We start from the raw sequence: 23,495 nt of genomic DNA, 5'->3' as shown, positions 1-23,495 counted from the left end.
GGAGAAAAAGATATAATTTTGAAATATATGAGATCTTTAATAGTGATGATATCATTAAATCTATTAAACTAAGTAGAATGAGATGGGCCGGGCATGTAGTGAGAATGAGCCCTGACCAAAGAGCATTGAGAGTCTTTAATGCAACCCCCTCCAATAAAAGGCCAAGAGAAAGGCCCAAAAAGAGATAGAAGGATTGTGTGGATGAGGATTTCGCCATCCTAAAGGTAAAGAACTGGAAAACAATTGCTGGGAAAAGGGCAGAATGGGAAAAGTTTCTGAGGAAGGCCCAGGCTCACAAAGGGCCGTCGTGCCAATGCTGATGATGAAAGCTTCAAGATCCAAATTCGGTTGAAATCATGTATTTTTGTTCATACTCTGTACATTTTTACAGTAAATTGTTATCTTAAATTATAATAGTAACATATAAGGGTTGCCCAAGTGAAAAATGGAATGAAAGGAATACCTATATTGAAAATCAGAAGAAATCACCATGGGCGTTGTAACACAGATCCCCATCGTTTATGTAGTACATCTATGCCATGTCTGCAGAAAGATTGCGGTTGATTCTGGATGAAGTCCTGCGCAACTTTCTTCATTTCCTCCTCAGAATGGAAACGTGTCCCCCATATAAGTGGCTCAAAGAAGTCTCAGGGTGACAAATCTGAACTGTACGGGTGGGTGTCCTAACACTACCAACCTAATTTTGTAAGGTCGTCTGGGTTTCAGACGTGCGGGCTGGTATTGTCAAGAAGAAGGTTCATTTGTGTAAGAAAGCCTGGCCGTTTGCTTTTGATTGCCTTCCGTGGTTTCGTCAGAGTACTTCGAGTTATGAGTACTATGAGCAAAAAAGCGAATTTAAGGGAAAAAATGGTTAATATGAAATTCATTTAGGAAAACCGTAGAAAATCGCCATTTACGGATGACGCTTACTTATTGTGCACTACTGACGTTAATATGTTCTACTGGTATTATGGCAATTGGTGCAGTTTTGACAACAATTCTACAATGACTTTTTCGTAATTTCAGAAATTATCTTTGTCAATGGTAGCAGAAATAGTGTATTAATATTTTAATGGAATATTAGAATATAAAGAATTTTGTTTCTTTACTTCTTATAAATATTTTGATAGAAAGTTAAAGATTAGATAGAGAAATGCCCACGCTCCAAAAATCTTATCAAGTTCTAATAAGAATTCAATTATTTTATTAGAAAAAAATTCGGTTTTTGTTGACTGTCACTGATAAATGTATTTTTCACAAATGGCTAGTCGAGAAGGAGAAAAAAAATATCGAATTCACTGTTTAGGTTAATGTAATTTCGTTCTCCCACCACATTTACGCGTAATCCATCGCCAATTTCACTTGCAATCGCCTAGTTTACAATCTACGGTATGTTTTGTCAATTCGCTACCCGTATTGATACAACCACTTTTTTATTTTCTCTGATTCATTAATTCCCTCAAAACTTTCATTTACCTGGTTCTTCCACCAAGTTCTTTAATTGGATTGGTATATGATTTTCAGTGTTGAGCATGATTTCGTAGTGTTTCTCAATACTCATTTATTGATTTTTTATTTAATTTTTTATTTAATTTTTTACTCTCCCCCGCGAAGAACGGGTATTCAGCTAGTTATGCTTAAAAACAAATTTACCAATTATGGAAGATAGAGCTATTTTAAGTAAATAAAAAATTGTTTTTTTTTTTCTAAGCTTGCATTAAATTGCATATTATAAAAATTAGTTAGCTTCAAAGCTTGTTTGAGATGCTTAATTTTTTCAAAAATGGCTTTTTCTTTTTCTACTTTGGCTTTCAACTCTAAAGTTATATCATTGATAGAGCATCGTCTTTAGTCATGAGGTTGTCTTTCAGAGACCGTTATAAAAAGCTCTCTAAATAAAAAATCTCTCACAAATATTTTCAATACATTTGACTTTTCAGCATTTTTAATTTTGATATTTTTTCCTTATTTGAATTTTTCCGCATTTGGTGCGGAAGTTTGCCCGATCACTGGGAGAAATTTTGATGATCTCTCCTAAAGGTCTCTCCTCCCTGGTTTTCTCCAACTATGGAAAAAATCCCTCCAAAAAATGGTCGTGAATCGAGGCTACTCAGAGGTGGTCTTTCCTGAAGGTTTCACTGTATTTTGGTTTCCTGGTCAGAACTCATTAAATTTTTTCATTTCTGCTTTTCATTCTTTAATTTTGCAAATCTAGGGACATTTTTTGAACACTCGGCATTAATTAATTATAATGTTCCTTTGATTCTAGAAAGTATGAAATCAACCAATATAGATGGCGTCTTATATTTCAACTTTCTCTTAAAAAAAGTAAAAAGTCAAATGACTATTTTATTCTAAGTTTAATGCTGTTTGTTGTTCTCTCAACCGTAAATACTGCATTATATTTTCAATTATTCTGAAATTCTCTTCTCTTTTTTCAGAAGATTCTCATTGTTTTTAAAGTCTTTGGCAAAGCCTTCTCATTTTTTGAATGTTAAAGAAAATCTATAAAGATTACGTTAGTTTAATTCCTTCAGCACTTTTTTGGCCGACAAGGTATATAAATAGAGCACATTGATATGTAAATAAATAAAACATTCTGTTATTTTTTGATTTTTGAACTGTTGTCTTTCTTTTTATTTCGTTGCAATGACATTAGTTGTTTGCGAAATTTCAATCCCATTTATTTGTTGAGAACTTCGGCTGCATGATCATATAAAATTGAAGGTTAATTGAGACCTCTTCATTCGTGACTCTGACGTAGTAAATTGCAATGAAAGTTAAGAATAAAGTTAAGGTAGCTGAATTAAATTTATTGCCACTGAAGAAACGGAATTATTAATTCAAGAATTTTTTTTTACGTAAAATTCTGATGGTAGCGATATTTCCATTGTAAGACGTTTTTTTTGCTAAACTAGTAAAAGAAATGCAAGTAAGAAAATCAAGAGGGTTTTATTTTAAATACATGGTAGGATAAATCAAATTTCTTTTCAAATAACGAAAATAGTTTTATTTCTACGATACAATAAGAAAGTTTAAGTTCATTCGAAATTTAGTTGTTGGTAAATACCAATCCGTAGTTAAATACCACACTGTAAGGACTATGGTGCTATTTGGATAGTGCCTATCCGAATTCGACATTGGAAATTAATTCTATATTTCAAGTTGATACTGATTCTTACTAACTCCAAAGAATGTAGGTAAGTCTTAATACAAATAATTGATGAAAATTACACCAATTCGTTGGTGAAGAATGTTGTGGTATTTTGTAGCTATGTGAAATTGGCGAATAATCGCTGTATAATTAAACTATTTAACTAAATGTTTGTGTCATATGATGATAAGGCATGCTTTAAACGTAACACAAATGCTTTTGGACCATTGTTAAAAATTCAAAAGTGAAAAACTGGACCATTTCAAGGTAGTGTCAATATCGGTTTGTTAACAAGAAATATGAGTTCTTGTTGGATTGAATTGATAATCTCGTCATTGCTTATTTAATACCAAGTAAGTTTCAATCCTTTTTACTAATTTATCAGAAATAAGGACTGCGGTCGATTATTTGCCGAATAATTTCAATCTTTCAATCGTCTTGATTTGACAAACTACTCATATAAACTGCTAATAAATTTCATGTAACGTTTAAGTTGTATAATAAAGATATTCATGTTTACAATATTCTGATAATTGTATAAAATAATTTTATAATATTTAACCTCTATGGCTTTGTTCGAATTCATATAAAGATTCCGTCTGTTTATGTTTGATTGACAAACTAATTTTATTTAAAAAAATATTGTGTTATATTTGTATCCTAAATTTAAGATTCTTACTTTATATTGTAAGGTTGCAATAATTTATGTGATTCGTGTGTATCAGATAAAATTTAAATTTAAATTTAAAATTAATATTTAAACTAAAATTTATATTTAAAATTTTATTATAAATATAAATTTTAGAGATACTGAATAACAAAACATGCATCAAGTAGTGTAAAAGAACATTCTAGTCATTTCACTACATCAAAAACTATTCTTGGTTTTGGTGTCGTGGCACATTTAGTGAAACACCACTTTAGTTTAAAACAGTTGTCACTATTTTTGGGTCTGAAATGCATAAACAATCTTGACACTGCAATAGCTAAGTAATGAAAGTTATTCATTTGTACATTATGATAAAGAAATGATTATAAAAAAAAATGCCAGAATCTGGTCGAAGGAACTAAAAATAACGCGTATACTGAGTAGCAAAACGTTTCGCTGTAAAAAATATTCGTGCATGAGAACACCAAAAATGCGGGCAACTACTTTACGGTAAAGGTGTGTTTCACTAAGTGCAACAGTGCAGTAAAACCAGGGAAAGTTTCTGGAGTAATGAAACATCTAGAATGTTCTTTAGAACTGCTTTATGCAAAGTAACCATGTTTGTAATTCAGTATCCCTGAAATGTATAGTTATAATACTATGTGATACACATAAGAATCAGTAAAGTTACTTTTACGATACAATCTAAAGCAAGAATAATAAATTTAGGATGTGCATATGCACATTAATTAATTAGTAATAAATAAAATTAGTTTGTTAATCAAACATAGACACAGTACAGGCAGACTATTAATATGCATTCGAACAAAATCGAAGTGAATCGAAGTTTAATATTATTTTATATAATTGATAGAATTATGTAAATCTTATGAGAATAAAAACATCTTTATTATAAAACTAAGCATACACGAATTTTATAAGAGTTTATGTAAATAGTTTGGCAAATCAATCCGACTAAAAGAACGAAACGACTGCGCAAAAAATTGACAGCAATCAATATTTTTTTTATGAACCAATAAAGAAGATTGAAGATTTTTAAAAAAGATTGAACTGGCCACAGCCAATAGACTATGGCCAGTTTGCCCTATTGTCAATATCGTGATATTCCTCAATTATTTGCCTTTAAACTTCTAACAATGTTCCAAAAGCATTTGTTATACATTTAAAACATGTACTTACCATCATTTTATAAAAGAATTTAGTTAAATAGTTTAAATGCAATTTAAGTATTCAAATTAATGAATCCCCATAAAACACAACAATCATCACCAACGATCAGCAGATTGGTGTAAGATTTCTCAATTATTGGTGTCAAGATGTAAAGTGTGTGAGAATGTTCGGTTCGGTAATCGCTTGAAATAATCATTCACTCAAGTTTTAGTTTTACAACGCCAAATTCAGATTGGTATTACACCATAGTCTTTACTGTGTGCTAACCAAAAATCAAGTAGGTTAAACGAAAAACTTGCAGGAATCTGTCAGTTAAGACATTTATCCAGTTAAAAATTATATATTTTAATGAATATTTCCCTTAGTGTGAGGTCGGCACGAGTTTTCAACCGACGGCATTTTTGGCATCGCCAGTGTCGACTTCGACCAATTCATCTGCGTCCAATTCTAAGCACTGGAAAATTGTCCTGGTAATGGTTTTGCCAGCGTCTTCTAAAAACATCTTCTGGAGGGCCGTTTTTGAGCCGCAGTCCACGAGCACGTGGGCATCATCGCTTGTCGCGTTCAATGTGCGCTTCACGATGCCCGGATCCAAAAGTTTTCTGCAGTGAAGGATGATGGCAACAACACGATTGTCTATCACGCACCACTTGAATTCTGAAACATGCACAGAATACAATAGCAAAGTAAATAGAACCTTCTTTTTTTCGGAATTACATGAACCATATAATCAGAAAAGTTTTGTCACTTTTAATTATTCTTAGTTTTTAAATATAGAAATCAGTATTAGATCGTATAATAAATTGAGACAGATGTGAAAATAAGTACTACGCAATCCTAATCTGCAGTACTTCATTTGCTCAATTTATTATACGATCTGTTGAGCATTGAGTCATAAACTCAAATTCTGGTCGGCCGTTTAACGATGGTCATAAAACAAAATATATCTCTGCAAACTTTTCAACGTTACTTTTTTTCTTGAAAAATGAATTGAATATTGATTAGTTTGAACCTCAAACTATTCGCGTCAAATCAAGGTTTTATCTTTGATAATTTGTTTTGAAATTTGTTTTCTTTTGTGACAGCTAAATGAATACTATAAAATAATTTTCTTTATAAAAATGTTTATTTTTCAAATTCTTCTTTCACAGTAACATGAGTTCAGCAGTTACTGAATCTCATTATAATTTTTTTTTTACCAAATTGATGGTATGCAAAACTAAAGTTCTACATTAGGACACGAAAACTATTGTTTCTACCATTGCTTTCCATGTGTGAAGTGAAGTGATTAGAAAAAAACAGTAGTGATAAATCATTACTTTCTTTCAGCTCCATAGTTTCTCTTCTGACGATTGGGCTACTCTAATTATACTACGTTAATATACAATTTTACTTTCGTAAATCAGCATAAATTTTACTCTTAAGATTGTGATGAAAATCGTTAAATGGCTAGAAATCATGAATTAGTTTTAGAGAATCCTGCAGATAATTTTCTTTAATAAATGTACACTAGATAGACTATCTGTAATAAATGATGGACGATCTGTAATAAATAACGATTAACAAGCTATCTGAAATACCTTTTATTTTATAACCGTTATTAAACTGCAGACACAGGTTTTTGGGTTTACGACTACTAATGTTCAACTCTGTAGCCCTGTAATTATAAAACCGGTAGAGAAGACAAGGGAACTCCTGGATCAAGTATTGGGAGAAATTTGCTTTCATGGAGGACTTTTTGATGGAACCGACCCACAATTGCGTTATATGGAGAGAAAAAAAATCTCACACGATCAGCCTGATGGCAAGGGGACACTCATCAATGATACGTCTACGGCTGAGGATATTTCACGTCACCATTGTGGTCGGTGCAAGCCGGATGTGGAATTCATATCGACCAGCCATCGTTGGGATTCGAACCGGGCTCACCTCATTGGAAGGCACCCCTATAACCCTGATCCATCAAGTCTCTTCTGTAATGTGCTGTAGATATTTCACTCATGTACTAATTTATTAAAATAAATAAATGATGGGACTCATTCCCGGCTCAAGAGGGTGCCCATGAATGACCGCTCTTAGCTTAAAAAAATTATGAGGTTAAGGTAATTGGCGGGGCAAAACCGCTTACAGCATTACCAACCAAATATCAGATGAATCTGAGCTCCGATATCAGAAACGGTGATAGATATGGATAAAGTAAATTACGAAGTTGTAGAGTATCATAGATTTTGTACAACTAGACACCTTACAGATATAAATGCTAAAACTAAAATAAAACTCTTAAAGGATGTATTTGTTTTGTACAGGATTTCCAGTATCATGACGTAACTGTACTTAAAATAGTGTGTGTGAGAATGTGTGTGTGTGTGAGAGAGAGCGAGAGAGAGAGAGAGAGAATGCAACTAGTTATCACAAGAGTGTTTTATTTTTAAATTAAAATTTTTATACTCTTCTTTTTTTTAATAACGAAAATAAAAGTATTCTGCAAAAACTTCTTTATTTTTTTCCTTCCATAATAAATATTTCGTCAACCTGGAGGAAATTCTTAACAAATGCAAGTTTCAAGTTTTTCTTTCTTCACTTTTTTTATTTAAAAAAAAATCTTTCATATATCTATTTTGCCTCTATTTCCACTGGCCGGGATAGCCTGGCTGACAGGCACTCACGTTCGTGAAAACAGGAGTTCGAATCCAGCCGGCCGAAGACTCTTCGTGTAGTAAATGGTGACGGCACGTTAAATCTGTTGGGTCACAAAGTCGTCGATGTTCCCATATCATCTCAATACCTCTGGGGGTACTGAATTGGAGATGAATCGTTCTCTGGTTCAGGTCAACATTACGATCTGTGGATGAATTTATGACTGTATGAATGGGTTCACCCAATAAACGGTTGTGACGTATGGGTGTGGAAGAAGTCGAATTATTGGGAATAGATGGCACCATTGGAAAACAAGAACAATCGCACTTCTTGCCTTAATGGCCTAGGACAACAACAACGTCAACGTCTATTTGCACTATAGATCCCTGCCCATGTGGGCATTGGGGGAAATGCGTGCACAGACGTTTTTTTCTAAAGAAGCCTGAAACTATGATCAGACCTTAATCGACAGCTCTGATGACGCAAATGCAGTTCAAACTTTCGAAAGACCCTCCATTCCGTCCTTCCTAGAAACCTCTCATCCATTTCGAGGACATGCAGAGTTTTTCAGACAATAATAGATTATAACCCATTTGAAGACATTGACCCCAAATTCAATTAAGGCCAGAACACATTTTCAAGCCATTCTGGTTGCACTTTTCGAACTCTACTCACCCTCAGAGGACATCCTTTCTCCAGACTTTTGGAAATATTTAGCACTGCCATAAACAACAAAATCTATTTGTAACCGAATGGGTGATGCTCCAAAGTTTTATAACTTATATTCTCCCTGATTCTTATAGCTTTTACCAAATAGAAATGCTAGCACCTCAGTTTCTTCCCCGAAGCGGGTCCATTTGTGACGTCCATCCTGAGTCGTAAAGACCATGGGTCCAACACTTCCTTGTGCACATAATTCGTAGTGATCCCAATTTCAAGTAGTACATCTTAGTTCAATAATTATAGCAATAAAGAAGATGTTTCTTCAGAGAAATTAACATCACGAGCATATTTTCGGCATAAAGCCTTCTTATGACACCATAACCTGAAAATTCACCTCTCTACAGTTTTTTGAGAGGGATGAAAGATTTAAGAGGAGACACGAATTAATTGTTTTAAGCAAGTGAGTCATTGTTTTTGATGTATTTCATTACGTTGAATTGAATGAAATGTATCACGAGATGCTCGGAGTAACAGTTAACGTGGGTTTTATAATCAAAAAGTACACATTTTTAGTAACTAATCTGACATTGCTATGTAAACAAGTGAGTCATTGCTTCCTATGAACTTACGTTGAATTGAATGACACTATACCAAGAGTTAGTAGAGTTGATAGTTTAAACGTTAAAAGAATTTGCTGTATAAAAAGTACTTCTATTGACATGTACTAATGTCTAATCAGAAAATGATCGCCCTTATAACTTTTGAATGGTTAGACAGATTTTCATTCCGTCAAATTGTTTTGACTCTCTCTCAAAGAAATATCTTAAAATATGTATAGCAGATAGCTATATATAAGATATTTATATTAGCTAAAATAGCTAAATTAATTATTAGCTAAAATATGCTTATTTTATCCTCTAAAAACACACTTTTTTTGAAGAAATATACTCTTTTTCGTCATATTTGGATCCTTCATTCCTGTTTTAAGTGAAATAGATGAAGAGAAGTTTTGAGACTTTTATAGTTTATCGCTATAGGGGTTCAGAAAATTGTTACTCGAATGTTTTTTTTTATATGTATCATGATTCTCTTTCGATCTTAGAAAATAATAATAATGACTAAAAAATGAGAGAATTATTAAGCTTAAAATGTTTAATTTGGACAATCTAGACTATTTTCAATAGCAAGGGCGATGGATATAGATTATATTTTTTGCTACAAATATGTTGACAGATATATTTTTCTTATCCATGATAATTAAGAAATATTTTACAATCAATATATATTTCGCCTAAATTATTATTATTCTGAAAGACTATCCACAACAATCATTTTTAATATAATGCAATTCCTCTTCATGTAAGTATCAATAAACCTCCTCTTAGGTGCAATTTTTGAATGGTCGTCACAAGACAAATATTTAGTAAGATTAGTAGAAAATGTAAGATGTCTTCTGTGTAATTCATCGAAACTACAAGAAAGTGTGCTCGAGACGAATTGACGTTACACCTGTTCTCATTAGCCATTCAAACACTATTGCTGCAACCGTTAGAAAGTGAAGAATATTACCATAAATAACGTAATCGTCTGCTACGCAGTAAGCGTTGATGGTTAATCCTCCGTCCACAGAGAAAAAAATCAACTCCTCGTCTTTTTCTGACACCAACATGTCCTTGAAACGGCTGCAGCTGGGGGCGAGCACATCACGATAGAAGGGGCTCCTCCTGTTAAAATAAAACATACACTTGTTATACCAGCACAAACATGTCAGGGGATGCACCCCCCCTCTCCCAAAGATTTTAACTATTCGGCAAATTTTGTCTGGCCATGCAGCATCTATGCGAAATTTCATTTTCTCTCTCTCTGTTTGTATCGGTATATCACACAAGGAAAATGATCGGCAAGTAAACTGGCAAGGCAATCCTCCACTTTCTCCAAAAATTGCGCGAAAATCCTCGTGTGATATAGAAATTACGGTTGCCGAAATATCAGCAACTGTTTCTTTCTGTTGAGAGAAAAATTGCCTATAATGAAGTGCAACTCACACGTGGACCCATCAGATCGTTGCTTTCTATGACATTTCAATTTTATGTAATGACGTATACAAATATAAAAGAAATTGGCGACGACGTTGATGAAGATTATGATAGGATAAAATTTTTTATTGCTGAAACGGAACAGTTTTTTTGCATACTAATATTTCCCTTCAAATTAAAGCATTAAAAATACTTTCACACGATGAGATGACCATCTCAATGCAGTTGATGTACCGTAACAGCAACCTGCACATCAGTTTAGTAGCGGTGAGTTCAGTAAACTATTTTCTAGATAATTTTTTTTTTAAATATTCATTTGTTTTAAACTAATAAAATTGAAACTTATTATAATTTGTTCCGATCAAAGTTTTTATTACTCTAGATAGAACTAATTTTTATTTTTATGTATGTAAAAATTTTTACTCGCGAAAAGCTTCGTTTTGATATATTCGCCAGGACACTCGCCAAACTTTGCTGCATTATTATTACATAAAATATAATAATGATTGCATTTATTTATTTTTAAATTTTAATCTTTATTTCTGTTAATTTCAAAAGCATGTGCTCGTTTATTTGAAAAAATCATTTTAATTTTTTTTTATTATTATTTGTGAAAAAATTATTTTATTAGAATTCCTAACCTAAGAATTCTTTTAATTTTTGAAAATCTTATTTTAAAACAAGTTAGAAAGCATGTGTGACAAATATTTACTTTGTCTCTAACAAAGTTACGCCATTTTTCGGTAATTATTGAAAAGTATTAAAAAAAAGGTAGTAATATTATACATAAGAAGTAATTTTTAAAAATACAAATTCCTAATCTCCTTATCTGCTTTTACATTCAACCCCTCTTCTTCTTTTTTTTTTTTTGGTGTATGATGATCTGCATAATATTTTGTTTATTATTATTCAAAGTTAACTACTGATACTTTATTTTTTATTTATGCTTTACATTTATCTATTGATACTTTACTTTTCATATATGGTAGTAGTAAGTAAATATGTTTACCTTACTAATTTTTCAATAAGCTTACATTTTTAATAGTCTTCGTTTATAAATACAATTTATTCTTTTAAAATAAATTTCAGTTCAAACATAAAAAATACGAAACCAAATATATCTGCCATCTTTCATTAGTATATAGAATAATCTTAGAACTATAATCAAAATATTTGCCAAACTTAAACAGGTTTATAAGGGATGCCTGACTGCTTAACTGATTCCAAATTAATGGTATTTAATCACCCTTATTCTAATAATGTGTTGGTAAAATTTTATCATGATAGTGATTTTTTTCTTTTATTTCAGATATTTAGTGGAATCCTGCAAGGCTTGTCTGGTATAGAGGGAAAGAGATGAAATATTGTTTTTATTTCTGAAATTAAAAAATTAAAAATGTAAATGAATAATGTTCCATATGTTTCACTTGATATTAAATGTTTTCTTTTTCAAATTGTATTATTTGAAATTAAAAACACACGTTTAAAGCCTATAACAAAATAATAGGGTACATAAAAAGTATGATCCGAATAAAATATTGTTCCCAGTTATTAATAAATTTGAATTTATATTGAAATAAATTTGTCCTAAAATAAATCCTGTAATTTTAAATTAAATTGCCTTATACGAATAAATAATGCTTTAAATTTTACAACACTAAATTGTAAGTAGGGCATTAAAAATCCTCTTATATTTAAAAAACAATTTTAAAAAGAAATTGGTATTTCATAAAAGTGATATTCCTGACAGGGCTCGAAAAAACTCAGAAATTTTACCCGTCCCCGATGACTGCTTGTCCAACAATGCACCCGTCCTCCGTTGAAACTAACTCGTCGCTTTTAAATAAATAAAAATATAATTTTCTCCTATTTATTACAAACATTTATATAAATTGCACAATGAATTAGTCGTTACTAGGATTACATTATACAGTAATAAAAAGAAATACTAGGTTACTAATAGTAACCTAGTATTTCTTTTATGAAATAATTTAAATGACAAGGGCCAAGTTATCTGGAATGTCAAGTTATCCGAGGGCACTGCGTTTTTTAAATTAATTAAATGTGACGTTTGCCAGTTCCACAATCAAGCCAATGATTTACAGAGGTTTCTGAACAGAAATCTGAAAGGGGTTTTTCATTTAGGTAGATGTTCATAATTGCTTTTAAAGCTTCTTGTTTAAGACCGGTTCGTATTGTGTTTTTTTTTTGTAAGTTTATTGCTGCAAAGCCCCTTTCTACAGCTGCAGTACTCCCAGACAGAGAAAACATCAATATATGCGCAGTATGTTGCTGTATTGTGGGTCATTTTGCTGCCTTGTAACTTACAAGACTCTTGTAAGATAACAAAAATTTAAAATGTATCACGAACATTAACGGGAAAATGGCCGTCCGCGAGGACGTCAGATTCGAGAAATTCGTTGTCCGCGGAGAATTTTTGACCGTCGAGGACGGGCTGTTTTTCGAGCCCTGATTCCTGATATGCAGTGTGTAGATGATAAATAAAAGTGATGATCCCTTATTGCAATTTTATGACAATGAAATACTGAGACATTGTAGTATAGACAAGTCAGACATTATTTATTATGTATTTTTTAAACTGAATTTTTAAAAAGTAGAATTGATCTAATAGTTTTTAAATGTTATTAATATTTCATGAGTAAAAGGTAAGTCAAGAATTACATATTTCATACATTAAAACCTCATTTCTTCAAAAGAATTGTTTCAAATTACTATTTTATTACCTTAAGAGAAAAAATTAAATTTGAAGAAATGTCTCACTTGTTTAGAAAGCAATGTCAGTTGCATAAAGTGGTATAAGTGAAAAAATAGTACTTTCTATAGATTAAACTTTTATAACTTTTTGAATTGCTAAACTATTAAATCAGACAGCTTCGCTTTAATCCCATTCGATTTAGCATATACATTTAGCATTGCTCAGTTAGCAAATATACGTAAATGTGTATAAGTAAACTGTACTTTTATATATAAAACATAAATAACTTCTATAACATTAGTCACTCGATTCAACGTAGAAACTAAAAATATTAGATAGTATTTAAGTCCATCTTCCCCTTTACCCCCCTTTTCCTTTTAGAGATGCAGAATGAAATTTATTGATATATCTTAATATCATTTTTATATTATGAGCTAGAAATCATAATCCTTCATTTACTGTGCTGCTCCACTATTATGGAAATGAAATGTACAGAATTTTTATTTGCAGCTGAATAAAGACTTAAAAATGTACAAAATTAGATGAAAATCAATCAATATTCTGCGATTTCCAGAATATTGATTGATCAGTGGCGTCTGTGATTTCCTTTCCCTCCCTTTACAAGCATCGTTGAGAAACTGCGGAATAATTGCATCACATGAAAAAATAACATATTAGCCAAGAGTAAAGGTAAATAGCCAAAAATGGTAACACAATTACGAACAACCATTCGGGCAATTAAGCAACCCTATCGGCAACTCTGAACTGAGAAATTAACTTTATAGTTGCGGTTAGAGTGGAGGTTCCGTTTACGGTTGCTCTTATTTATCTCTCATGTGATATACCCATTAGAAAACAAAAAATAAAATTCGTTAGTCTTACATCTTTTATTTATATTCTTTAAATAGCAATGAAAAAAAAAAGCATTCGCAAATATCATTTCAGGTACCCATTTCACAATACTTCTCTTTCTTCATCTCTTTTTAAAAAAAAAAACCCATTTATATGTAGTTCCTCATTTCGGAATACAAATGATCATAACTGTGTCTCACTTATAATAATGAAATAGTTTTGAAATGATTATATAAACATACATCAACGGTTACTAGTAGCAGTTATATTATAATTTTTTTGCAGTCACATATATATATGACAGAATATATATGACAGTTATATATATGACAGAAAATTAATAAGTAATAATAAAAAAAATTATTAAGAATTTCTAAAATTTTACAAGAATTTCGAAGTAACTCAATTGCAGTGAGTTTTGTGCAATTACTGCAGGAATGTACGAAATTTTACATTCGTTGTAGGACACAACGAATGTCAAGCATTCTTATTTCATAAAAAAAAAGTCGAATTCTATTTATTAAGAGATTCATTACAAGAATATTCTATTTCTAATCGGTATTTGAAAAGATTTGCCTATTTCCAAAATTATTTGTTCATAGTATCGTGGGATAATAAAAAATTATGTCTTCCGCTTCAGGCTGCGAATTAATTATGATATTATTTATTATACTTCTTTTAACTATTAATTTCTAAAAGGAATCATTTATTATTTTGTTTGGTAACTAGAATAATTAATTATAAAATCGTTCAATTTGTAATATATTGGAGATATTAACCCTCACATTCCCGATTAAATTCAATAACAAAAGAATAAAGAATACTCACGATCCGAGGACATTTAACAGGAAAGAAGCTTGTGGGCATTTCACTTCAGCTTCAGCTCCGTTTGGTGGTTCGCAAACAAATCCTGACTCTAAAAGAGCAAATCATATTATAGGTCACTAAAACATTGCAAGAAACTTAGCTTTTAGACCTTCTATAAAATTATTTAGTTTCTTCTTCCATCAGCTCTATAACCAGCACAAGAAATGTTTACCACTATTTTTGGTTGCAATAATTTTATCCTTTCAAGCGAAAGTAACTTAACATTGGCTAATTACTTAACATTTCTTCCTTTCCAAAATAATCATTTTAAGTTTTAATTTCTTTCTGTTCCTTTTTTTTTAATCTTTTAAAGTTTTACCAGATTATATATACTTTAGTAAAAACATTTTTTCCTGTAATAAAACATGTGGATTTTTATTGCCTTTTCACTTTGAGAATGACTGAATTTTAAAAATTTGTTAAAAAATGTCTGACTGATTAAAATTTTTTTCCAAATTTTCACTAATTATTTGGTATAATATTTATAAATGTGCCATTTTCTCTAGAAAATGACAGAAAGATAGTATGAAAAATGTTTCAGAATCAGTACAAAATAACGAAGCAAGCTTTTCTTTCAACATTCAAATTCAGACATAAATAAATTAGTACCTGTTGTAGTAGAAGTGACCATTGTGGTAGATGTTGTACCTTCAGTCGTCGTTGTAGTACCTTCAGTAGTAGATGTTGTACCTTCAGTCGTCGTTGTAGTACCTTCAGTAGTAGATGCTGAACCTTCAGTTGTAGATGTTGAACCTTCAGTGGTGGTCGTAGTACCTTCAGTAGTAGTTGTAGGGTCTTCGGTAGTAGTCGTAGCACCTTCAGTAGTAGTTGTAGTACCTTCGGTAGTAGTCGTCGCTCCTTCGGTAGTAGATGTTGTACCTTCAGTGGTTATTGTTGTACCTTCAGTGGTCGACGTAGTACCCTTTGTAGTGGGCGGTGTAGTCGTTGTTGGGCTCTCAGTGGTAGATGTTGTACCTTTAGTGGTAGTTGTAGTTATTTCAGTAGTAGTTGTAGTAGGTACAACTGTTGTTGTGGTTGTTTCTATCATAACTGTGGTTTCGGCTTTTGTAGTTGGTTCTTTCGGAAAGGAAAGAACTTTATAGAGGAGAATTTGTGCAATAAAAATACAATGCATGAAAAATGTATAACGTTAAATGTTTTACTTTTAATAAAGACCAATGCATTGGCTCCTTGTGCCGCCCCAAATAATTACGGAGCCACGACAATGCTGATGTTTCTAAAACACTTCCTTGGTGCTCCGCAGATGATACCAAAAGTAAGAAAAACCATAAGGTTCATGAAGGTTGAGCTTTTTTTGTCCGACAGAAATGCATTTTTTGACAAAGTCAACTTTTCTTTTCTTATAATGATTTGTAAGAGAAGGCATGACACTAATTTTCCACGAAAAAAAGACGAGGATATTTATTTAAAACAGTCCTTAGTAAATTCAAATTCTGATTATTAGTTTCTTATTTTCTGCAAAGTTCCCCTTACAATCATTATTTTCTGTCGTCGAGTGGAAATTTCAGATCCCCCAGTTCGTTTTCTCATGCCGTTCATTGTAGGACTTTTCAGAAAATTATAAACTCTATTTTAGATCTCGTGATTCTTGTTGAAATTTCCCGTCCACTTAATCCACAAAAAGCAACAATTTTCCCATTTTTAGAACCAGAAATATCCCTTTGGGCATCATTCAAAAATCGCGAATAAATTCGAAGAATTTTCTTTCACAAACCAATCTTTTAAACCTGGATTGTCATGTTCTGTTTTCAAATATGCACATTTTTCAATAATTTTGGAAGAAAAACAATGTCTTTAAGCATTTTGCGAATATCTTTTGGATTTAAAAATTAATTTTTAAATTTAAACAGATTTAAATTTTAAAATAATTTTAATTAGTTTGCATAAGAAATTAGTTAACTTTATCTCGCAATTTTTTTTCACGATTCTGTAAACAAGACTTCTAGAATTTGCGACTTTTCTCGTGTCCTTATACTTTTTTCGCCCACTGTACATATCAGAAGGAGATGAGCCTTTTGACATTGACATTGGAGTTTTTGAAGCATGTGTTTAAAAAGACAGCAAAAAGAACTAAATGTTTCATATTTTGAAGATTTTTTTATTATTAAAAAAGTGTCATGTTATAAATTTCAGACAGAAGTCAAAAATTATGAGTAAAGATAAGAAAATTCTGTAAGAATTAACTGCAATGAACCACAATTTTTTTTCGCAACTTAATTTTCTTATGGTGTCGCCAACAGTATAACTGGTTCCAAAGAATACAATTTAATTATTCATTGAGAGATAGTACTACACCTTATCAACAAAGTGGATGCGACAATTGAAGCTATCTACTATCTTTCAATTAATATTGATTTAAGTCCTCAAAGTACTAAATCATAGCCATTGAAGTATATTTTGAAGTATTTATGCGACTTCCAATAAAAATGTTTTTTTTTATTGGGATTCTAAACACTTTAAGAGTATTTTAGAACTCTAACAGTATTATGACTCCCAATAAATAATTTTACAGTATTCTACTCTAACAGTATTATGAAACATCCTGTATTGCGCATATGAGACCTGACTGAATGCACGCTTCAATTTTCACATTAATTATGTAAAGTTGATTTTTTTTTAAAATTTTCAATCGAGTTTTTATAATAATTTATAAGAAACTCAGTCGTATTATTTAAATTAATTTTTATCGACTTAATATTTTACCTTGTAAAACATACTGAACTTCAATCCTAATCTTTTGTTTTGTTCGGGGAAATTTTGCCAGACTCCATTTTTAATTTTAAGATGCTACAATTGTAGGTTCTTCACAGATATGTGCAAAATTGGAAACATAACGTATTTAAAAACTACATAAGAAAATTTTATGTCAAAATGGAAGGGTTTCGAAGGATTCAAAGGATTCATCATGATCAATAATATTGTTCAGTTTGCGAAATAGATATTAATTTTTTTATTATCAACACCACTTGATTCAGCAATTGTTGTTTTATCTGTTATTATTTTGAAAAGTATTGAAAAGTGAGTCATGAATTGAAACAGCTTTTAATGCATATTAGGAAAGAGTACGGGATTGAAATATAACAAAATTATTTTTCTAAGATCGTTGTCAAAATTCAGAACTATTAAAACCAATTGTTCAAATAAACTCACAGGAAAACGTATTACATTTAAACTTCATACCTATCGTAGTAGTTGTTGTAGTAGTGGTCTCCGGTTTTTCGACATTCATCTATAAATGATAAAAGATTAATGTATATATATTATGGCAATCTTATTAAGAAAATATTTTGTATCATTCTTGAAAGTTTCCCGTACATGTAAGCTCATTTAAATTCACTACTCACTTTATGAGTTTCGTTTTGTGTTTTGCTCCGTTTTGTTTCAATTTTGAGTGCTCCTCACACTATTGTATAGATATATTTTGCCTTGTATATATTAATACAATATTAGAAAGTACTCCTTTCTGCGGATATACTCGTGTGAGCTGATGNATTATATATATATATATATATATCTTATTAAGAAAATATTTTGAATCATTCTTGAAAGTTTCCCGTACATGTAAGTTTATTTAAATTCGCTACTCGCTTTACGAGTTTCGTTTTGTGTTTTGTTCCGCTTTATTTCAATTTTGAGTGCTCCTCACACTATTCTATAGATATATTTTGCCTTGTATATATTAATACAATATTAGAAAGTACTCTTTTTTGCGGATATAATCGTGTGAGCTGATTTTTCCCCCCGGATTTTTATTTATATTTTTGTCAATTTTATATTTTATTTTATTTTAATAATTTTTCTTCTTATCTATTCATTTTTCTGTATTCTTTGCCATGTTTTCTCAAAATTTTGTATTTATTTTATGAGATACTTCCAGCTTATGCGGTGCAAATAAAACTTATTAATTTTCTTCGTTTTTTCTTTTCTCTTTTTATTTATTTATTGTGCTATACATATATATACAAATTGCTAAAATAAAATTAGTTTGTTAATCAAATGTACGCACATCAAAGATTTTATGTAAATATTTTTATGAAAATATAATATAATAATAATATTTTCAATTATTATATTGAAAATATAATAATTGTACGAAAAAACATAAATGCTTTTTTAAAATAGTTTACTTCTGTTTTCCGTTACTGTTCAGCAGCGTGTGTGGCGAAAACTCTTCTCGTGCTCAATTGTAAGTAATTTGAGATTTTCACCTGATGATTACCAAACGTTCACTAAAATTGGCGAAAATAATTAATGAGTGGGTGAAAAGAATGTGAGCATTTCTCATTTTATTGGTGTTTACATTTAACTTCACCCTAAGTACATTTGATTCAGTATAAACTATTCATTCACGCACTTTTTGGATTTTTTTCTAGACCAAATTCGGATAAGTATTACATTATAGTTTTTACACTGTAGTGTCCGAACACATGGAGTCGTCTCACAAAAGTAAAAACATAATTTCTGACTAAATTTAACTAAATTTCATGTAGAAAAGCTACTTAATAAAAACACAATACATCAATACTAAAATACTTCAGATTTAATCATATTATTGCCACAAATTAATAATATTCAAGAAAATAAAACATATTCGTAAAATTATGTCTCTTAATACAATGGAAAATTATATTTGGAACCCAATTCAGAAGTTGTTGTAAAGCTATAGTTTGTCTACGGTAAGAACTCCCTCCACCACAAAGTCTGAGGCGTCTGCTGCTTTGGAAACAAATATTTCAGGGAAGGTAGCTTCTCTTTACTCTAGGGCAAACACAATTAGACGGAAGAAAAACATGACCTTTCTCGCATCGAACCGAGCCAAAAACTGTCCAAAACACTGACCCCACACCCCTACTTGAAATAGTTGTACCTCGTTTCCATAGTCACCGCTACGGTGCCAGACGAATGACTTGGGGAGTTCTTACTATAGACGAACTATAGCAGCCTTCCCCCGATTCTGCAATTGCCTTGAATTCAAAATATCGATATCTTCATGAAAATTCGACAATTGGTCTGAAAGTCATGCAGGGGCCATTTAATTATTTTTCCACTGCACATTTCGCTCCTGTTTTTTTCCCTAAAAATATAAATGTCACTTTTTTTTACCTTAACTTAAGGAGTGATAGATATGTATAGAATATTTTATATGATAGGAAATATCAAAATTTTGTAGTAAGCGTTTCAATCATCGCAAGTATTAAAAGAAAAAATTTTGAATTGATAATTCTATGCTGCGAGTGCGCCAAAAACCTTTAAATTACAAGTTTTGTGCAAAAAATATGAAAGTTACATTAATATAATGTATTTTGCATTAAACATTAAACATCCATTTTTATCACTTGACTCTCCTATGACCGTTGAGTGATTTATTTACACTGGATAGAGTTCAAGCACAGTGTAAAAGTGGATGAAATATCTCTCCAAATGTGTTTTTAAGAAACACAAAGAATTTTGTGAAGGAACATGTTAACACCGAATAGGTCTTCATGTATAATTCAAAGCTCTAAACACACCTTCACAAGAAGATCATGTGCCTCCACACCATACTTTAAATTTTTTCGTTTCCAGAAACTCGAATGTGGGTGCCCTTTGGATATCGTGTGTAATTGTTTACAATTGAATACGAGTTGCCTTAAGTTTGTTGTTGTCTTCAATACTGCTTCTCATCTGCAGAGACTAAAGTTCGTCCATAAAATATGTATGCATGCTTTTAGTTGTGTCATAAAGATATTTAGATGTTAATTTTTGAACATCTGTGTACTGTATTAAATAATTTTATAATGTATAATTTATATCAACTACTGCTCTGTTAAGCCTAGTTCGTCTCAGTGCTTTTTTGATTTACTAACCAATTTTATTTTAAGAATCAGTGTATGCATTCTAAATGAATGATTCTTAATTTATATTGTATCTTAAAGCTCAGTTTACTGACTTTGTATATGTTATCTCCCTGCATTCAGAAATATCAGTGTCACTGATTATTAAAAGTGGAAGCTACTTTACATCTTGTAGTATAAAAGAACATTCTTTGTGTTTCTCTCCGTCAGGAAGTATTTTTCGTGCAACACCGATTTGGGGTGAAGTAGTTGGCACACTATTCAGTGATAAGGTGCAAACATTTTTTACGGTGCCTGAATTGATTCATTAATCAGTTCCATAGGTTGCATTTAAGACAAGAATGGTATAAAAAACATTGTAACAGGAAACTCGCAAAAAAAAAAACTTCTAAATAGGACTAAAAACTCTTAAACGTCAAAAATTTTTAAAATTAAAGATTAAAGAAACAAAACGAGTGCCGATTGGAAAGAAGCTAGGAAACAAGGTTTTTCCCCCTAACTGCCCCATTTTATTTCTGCAAATGGCCACAAATAATAATAACTTGTGTTCAAAATATGTAAACACCAGTGCTAATTCTTTAAACCTTTTTTCATAGTTTTCTCATCGATCAGTTGAGAATATTCAAAACAAGATAAAGTGCGTTGTTTATGCTAATCTGAAGGCAACAAACCGTAATTTTTTTTCCTTCCAAATCGCCGAACCTTTTAAAATCGGTAAGTGATAGTAACGAGAAAAAAAACTGGTGTTTTATTATTATTATTATCAACTTTAAATGCTACTTTAATCGTTTTTCCCAAAACAGTGGTAGAGCTTCTCTTGTAATTTTGAAACGAAGAATCCAAGACATTGTTAAGTAAACACCAAATTAAACGTTCATACACATTTTAAAGAGAGTAATTAAATCAATCTAAACACCAATAATGGAGAAATCATAAGCCAAGCAACGTGCATTCACACCATTTATGAATCCGAAAGCAACAATTTTTGCATACTTTGGATATAGCCAATAAATAGTTTACTATCGCTTACGAAGCGGCATGAGTATGTCGATTTTTTTTCCTTTGTGTGTGCCAAGTACTGTTAAAAAAACATTCGTGAGATTTCAATACACTTATTAGGAACTATGACTACAGTTGATACCTGAGCCACGCAGTGGATAGAGCGTTCGCCTTCCAATGAGGGGAACCGTGTTTAAATTCCAACATTGGCTGGTCAGTACGAATTCCGCATTCGGCTTGCACCGACCACAGTGCTGACGTAAAAATATCCTCAGTGGGGTACGGACCATGGGTTAGAGTCCCCTTGCCGTCAGGCAAACAATGGGAGTTTTCCTCTCCATGTAACGCAAATGCCGGTTACTTCCAACAGAAAGTCCTCCGCGAAGGCAAATTTCTCCCAATACTTGATCCAGCAGTTCCCTTGTCTTCTGGATTGGGTTAAAAATGACAAGGCTTCGTAGTTGAATATGAGTAATCATTAACCCAAAAATTGGGTCGGTTGTTCAACGGCGGTTATAAAATAAAATATAGTTGATACCTGGCCGAGTGAAACACCATACCTACATCTGTTTAATACTTACCACAACTTTTGGTACGAAAGATAAATTAAAAATGCTAACAACGCAGGTGATAATTGTTTTATTTGTTTCTAATTTATTCGAAGAGGAAGGGAAACTCACTTTGTATATTTTCATGCCATTGTCGATGCAGTCTTCAACGGAACACTCTTCCCTGTTGAGGGCATCGATGAGGTGACACTCGTGGTTTTTGTACCCGAAATAGGAGCAGCGATGATCCGTCTCTCTGTAGCACATGGAAGCGCACTGAATCCTGGTGCCGACTTTGTGACTGGAATATCTCCAGGATGGATCCAACCTATTCTCAATGTCTAGAATGAACCTGAAGTTCTCAGCCGAAGCTGCATCCAATAACACCAACAGCAGAATGCGGCCCTCTTGTGACATCCATGCCATCTCCGTAAATGCTCAAACTGGACTAGTCTTCAGCCCCAATAAAAGTACGTTTTTAAATTGAAGGTGAAAAAGAAAGAAAAAGTTTTCAAAAATTAGAAAAAAAATTTTTTTTCATAATTCTGCACGTAAAAGTAATAAATAAAATATAGACTGTAACTTATAGGAATAGAGTTGATTTAAGTTTTTAGATGTCATGTTTATTTTATGTAAAGTACGTCTTAAAATGGGGTGCAAATATTTCTTATAAAATTTTTTAAAGAAAACAAATGAAAAGTCGGAAGTTTTCAAATAACAATAGCGCAACGCAGTTTAATATAAACTTTATATAAAATGAAAATGCCATGAAGAAAATTATTAACTCCATTCTTTTAAGTCATACCCAATATTTTATTAGAATAGATATTCTTTTAAAAAATTTTTAATTTTATACTATTTTGTCTTCGATTAGGTGAAGTATTTTAGAAACAATTTGTCTTTATTTTTTTCCCAATTTCTCCTCCACTGGTATTGACAGTACTCGAATTGAGATCAGATCTATTTTTACTGAGTATAACTAGAGATAAAAAAGTTTATATCAGATATCCAATATTGAAAGTCTTGTACCACGTCTTTGTATTTAAGGTAAGGTTGATTAACCAGGAAATCTAATTCAGAGGTGGGCAGATATTATAAATATTATAAAGAAAAAAAAACATTTTAATAACACACAACTTCAATGATTAACAATCGGGGCTTTCTGTGAAATCCTGCTGCCACACACATCCTACAGTAATGTTACATTATTCAGTAATCATAATTATGTGAACTTTTCATGAATTACATTTGTAGAGTCGCGACGACTCAGGGGATAGAGCGTTCGCCTTCCAATGAGGTGAACTGGATTCAAATCCCAGCGGTGGACG

At 31.6% G+C, this 23,495-nt stretch overlaps 1 protein-coding gene across 1 annotated transcript; it reads right to left on the bottom strand.

Annotated features, from left to right (window-relative positions):
- Positions 1-4,912: 4,912 nt before the first annotated feature.
- Positions 4,913-22,593, bottom strand: LOC139426421 (uncharacterized). Its single transcript, XM_071185279.1, has 6 exons — positions 22,300-22,593; positions 17,967-18,015; positions 15,375-15,842; positions 14,727-14,814; positions 9,864-10,318; positions 4,913-5,651 (listed from the first exon to the last, which is right to left on the bottom strand). The coding sequence occupies exons 1-6, from the start codon at positions 22,591-22,593 to the stop codon at positions 5,380-5,382; spliced, it is 1,626 nt and encodes a 541-aa protein (XP_071041380.1). The 3' UTR covers positions 4,913-5,379.
- Between the last annotated feature and the right edge of the window lie 902 nt (positions 22,594-23,495).

The sequence above is a fragment of the Parasteatoda tepidariorum genome, chromosome 9, assembly GCF_043381705.1.
Source record: "Parasteatoda tepidariorum isolate YZ-2023 chromosome 9, CAS_Ptep_4.0, whole genome shotgun sequence".
In the NCBI taxonomy this organism is placed as follows: Eukaryota; Metazoa; Arthropoda; class Arachnida; order Araneae; family Theridiidae; genus Parasteatoda; species Parasteatoda tepidariorum.
Note: the sequence above shows the minus strand (reverse complement) of the source record. Positions and strands in the feature narration are given on the sequence as shown.

What these genes read in the sequence shown, in the direction of transcription:
- LOC139426421 (XM_071185279.1), bottom strand. Translation starts at nt 22,593, where the DNA reads ATGGCATGGATGTCACAAGAGGGCCGCATTCTGCTGTTGGTGTTATTG. An exon ending in ATGGCATGAAAATATACAAA is followed by an intron (nt 18,016 to 22,299) that starts GTGAGTTTCCCT and finishes TATCATTTATAG; the next exon opens with ATGAATGTCGAAAAACCGGA. An exon ending in GGTCACTTCTACTACAACAG is followed by an intron (nt 14,815 to 15,374) that starts GTACTAATTTAT and finishes TTGCTCTTTTAG; the next exon opens with AGTCAGGATTTGTTTGCGAA.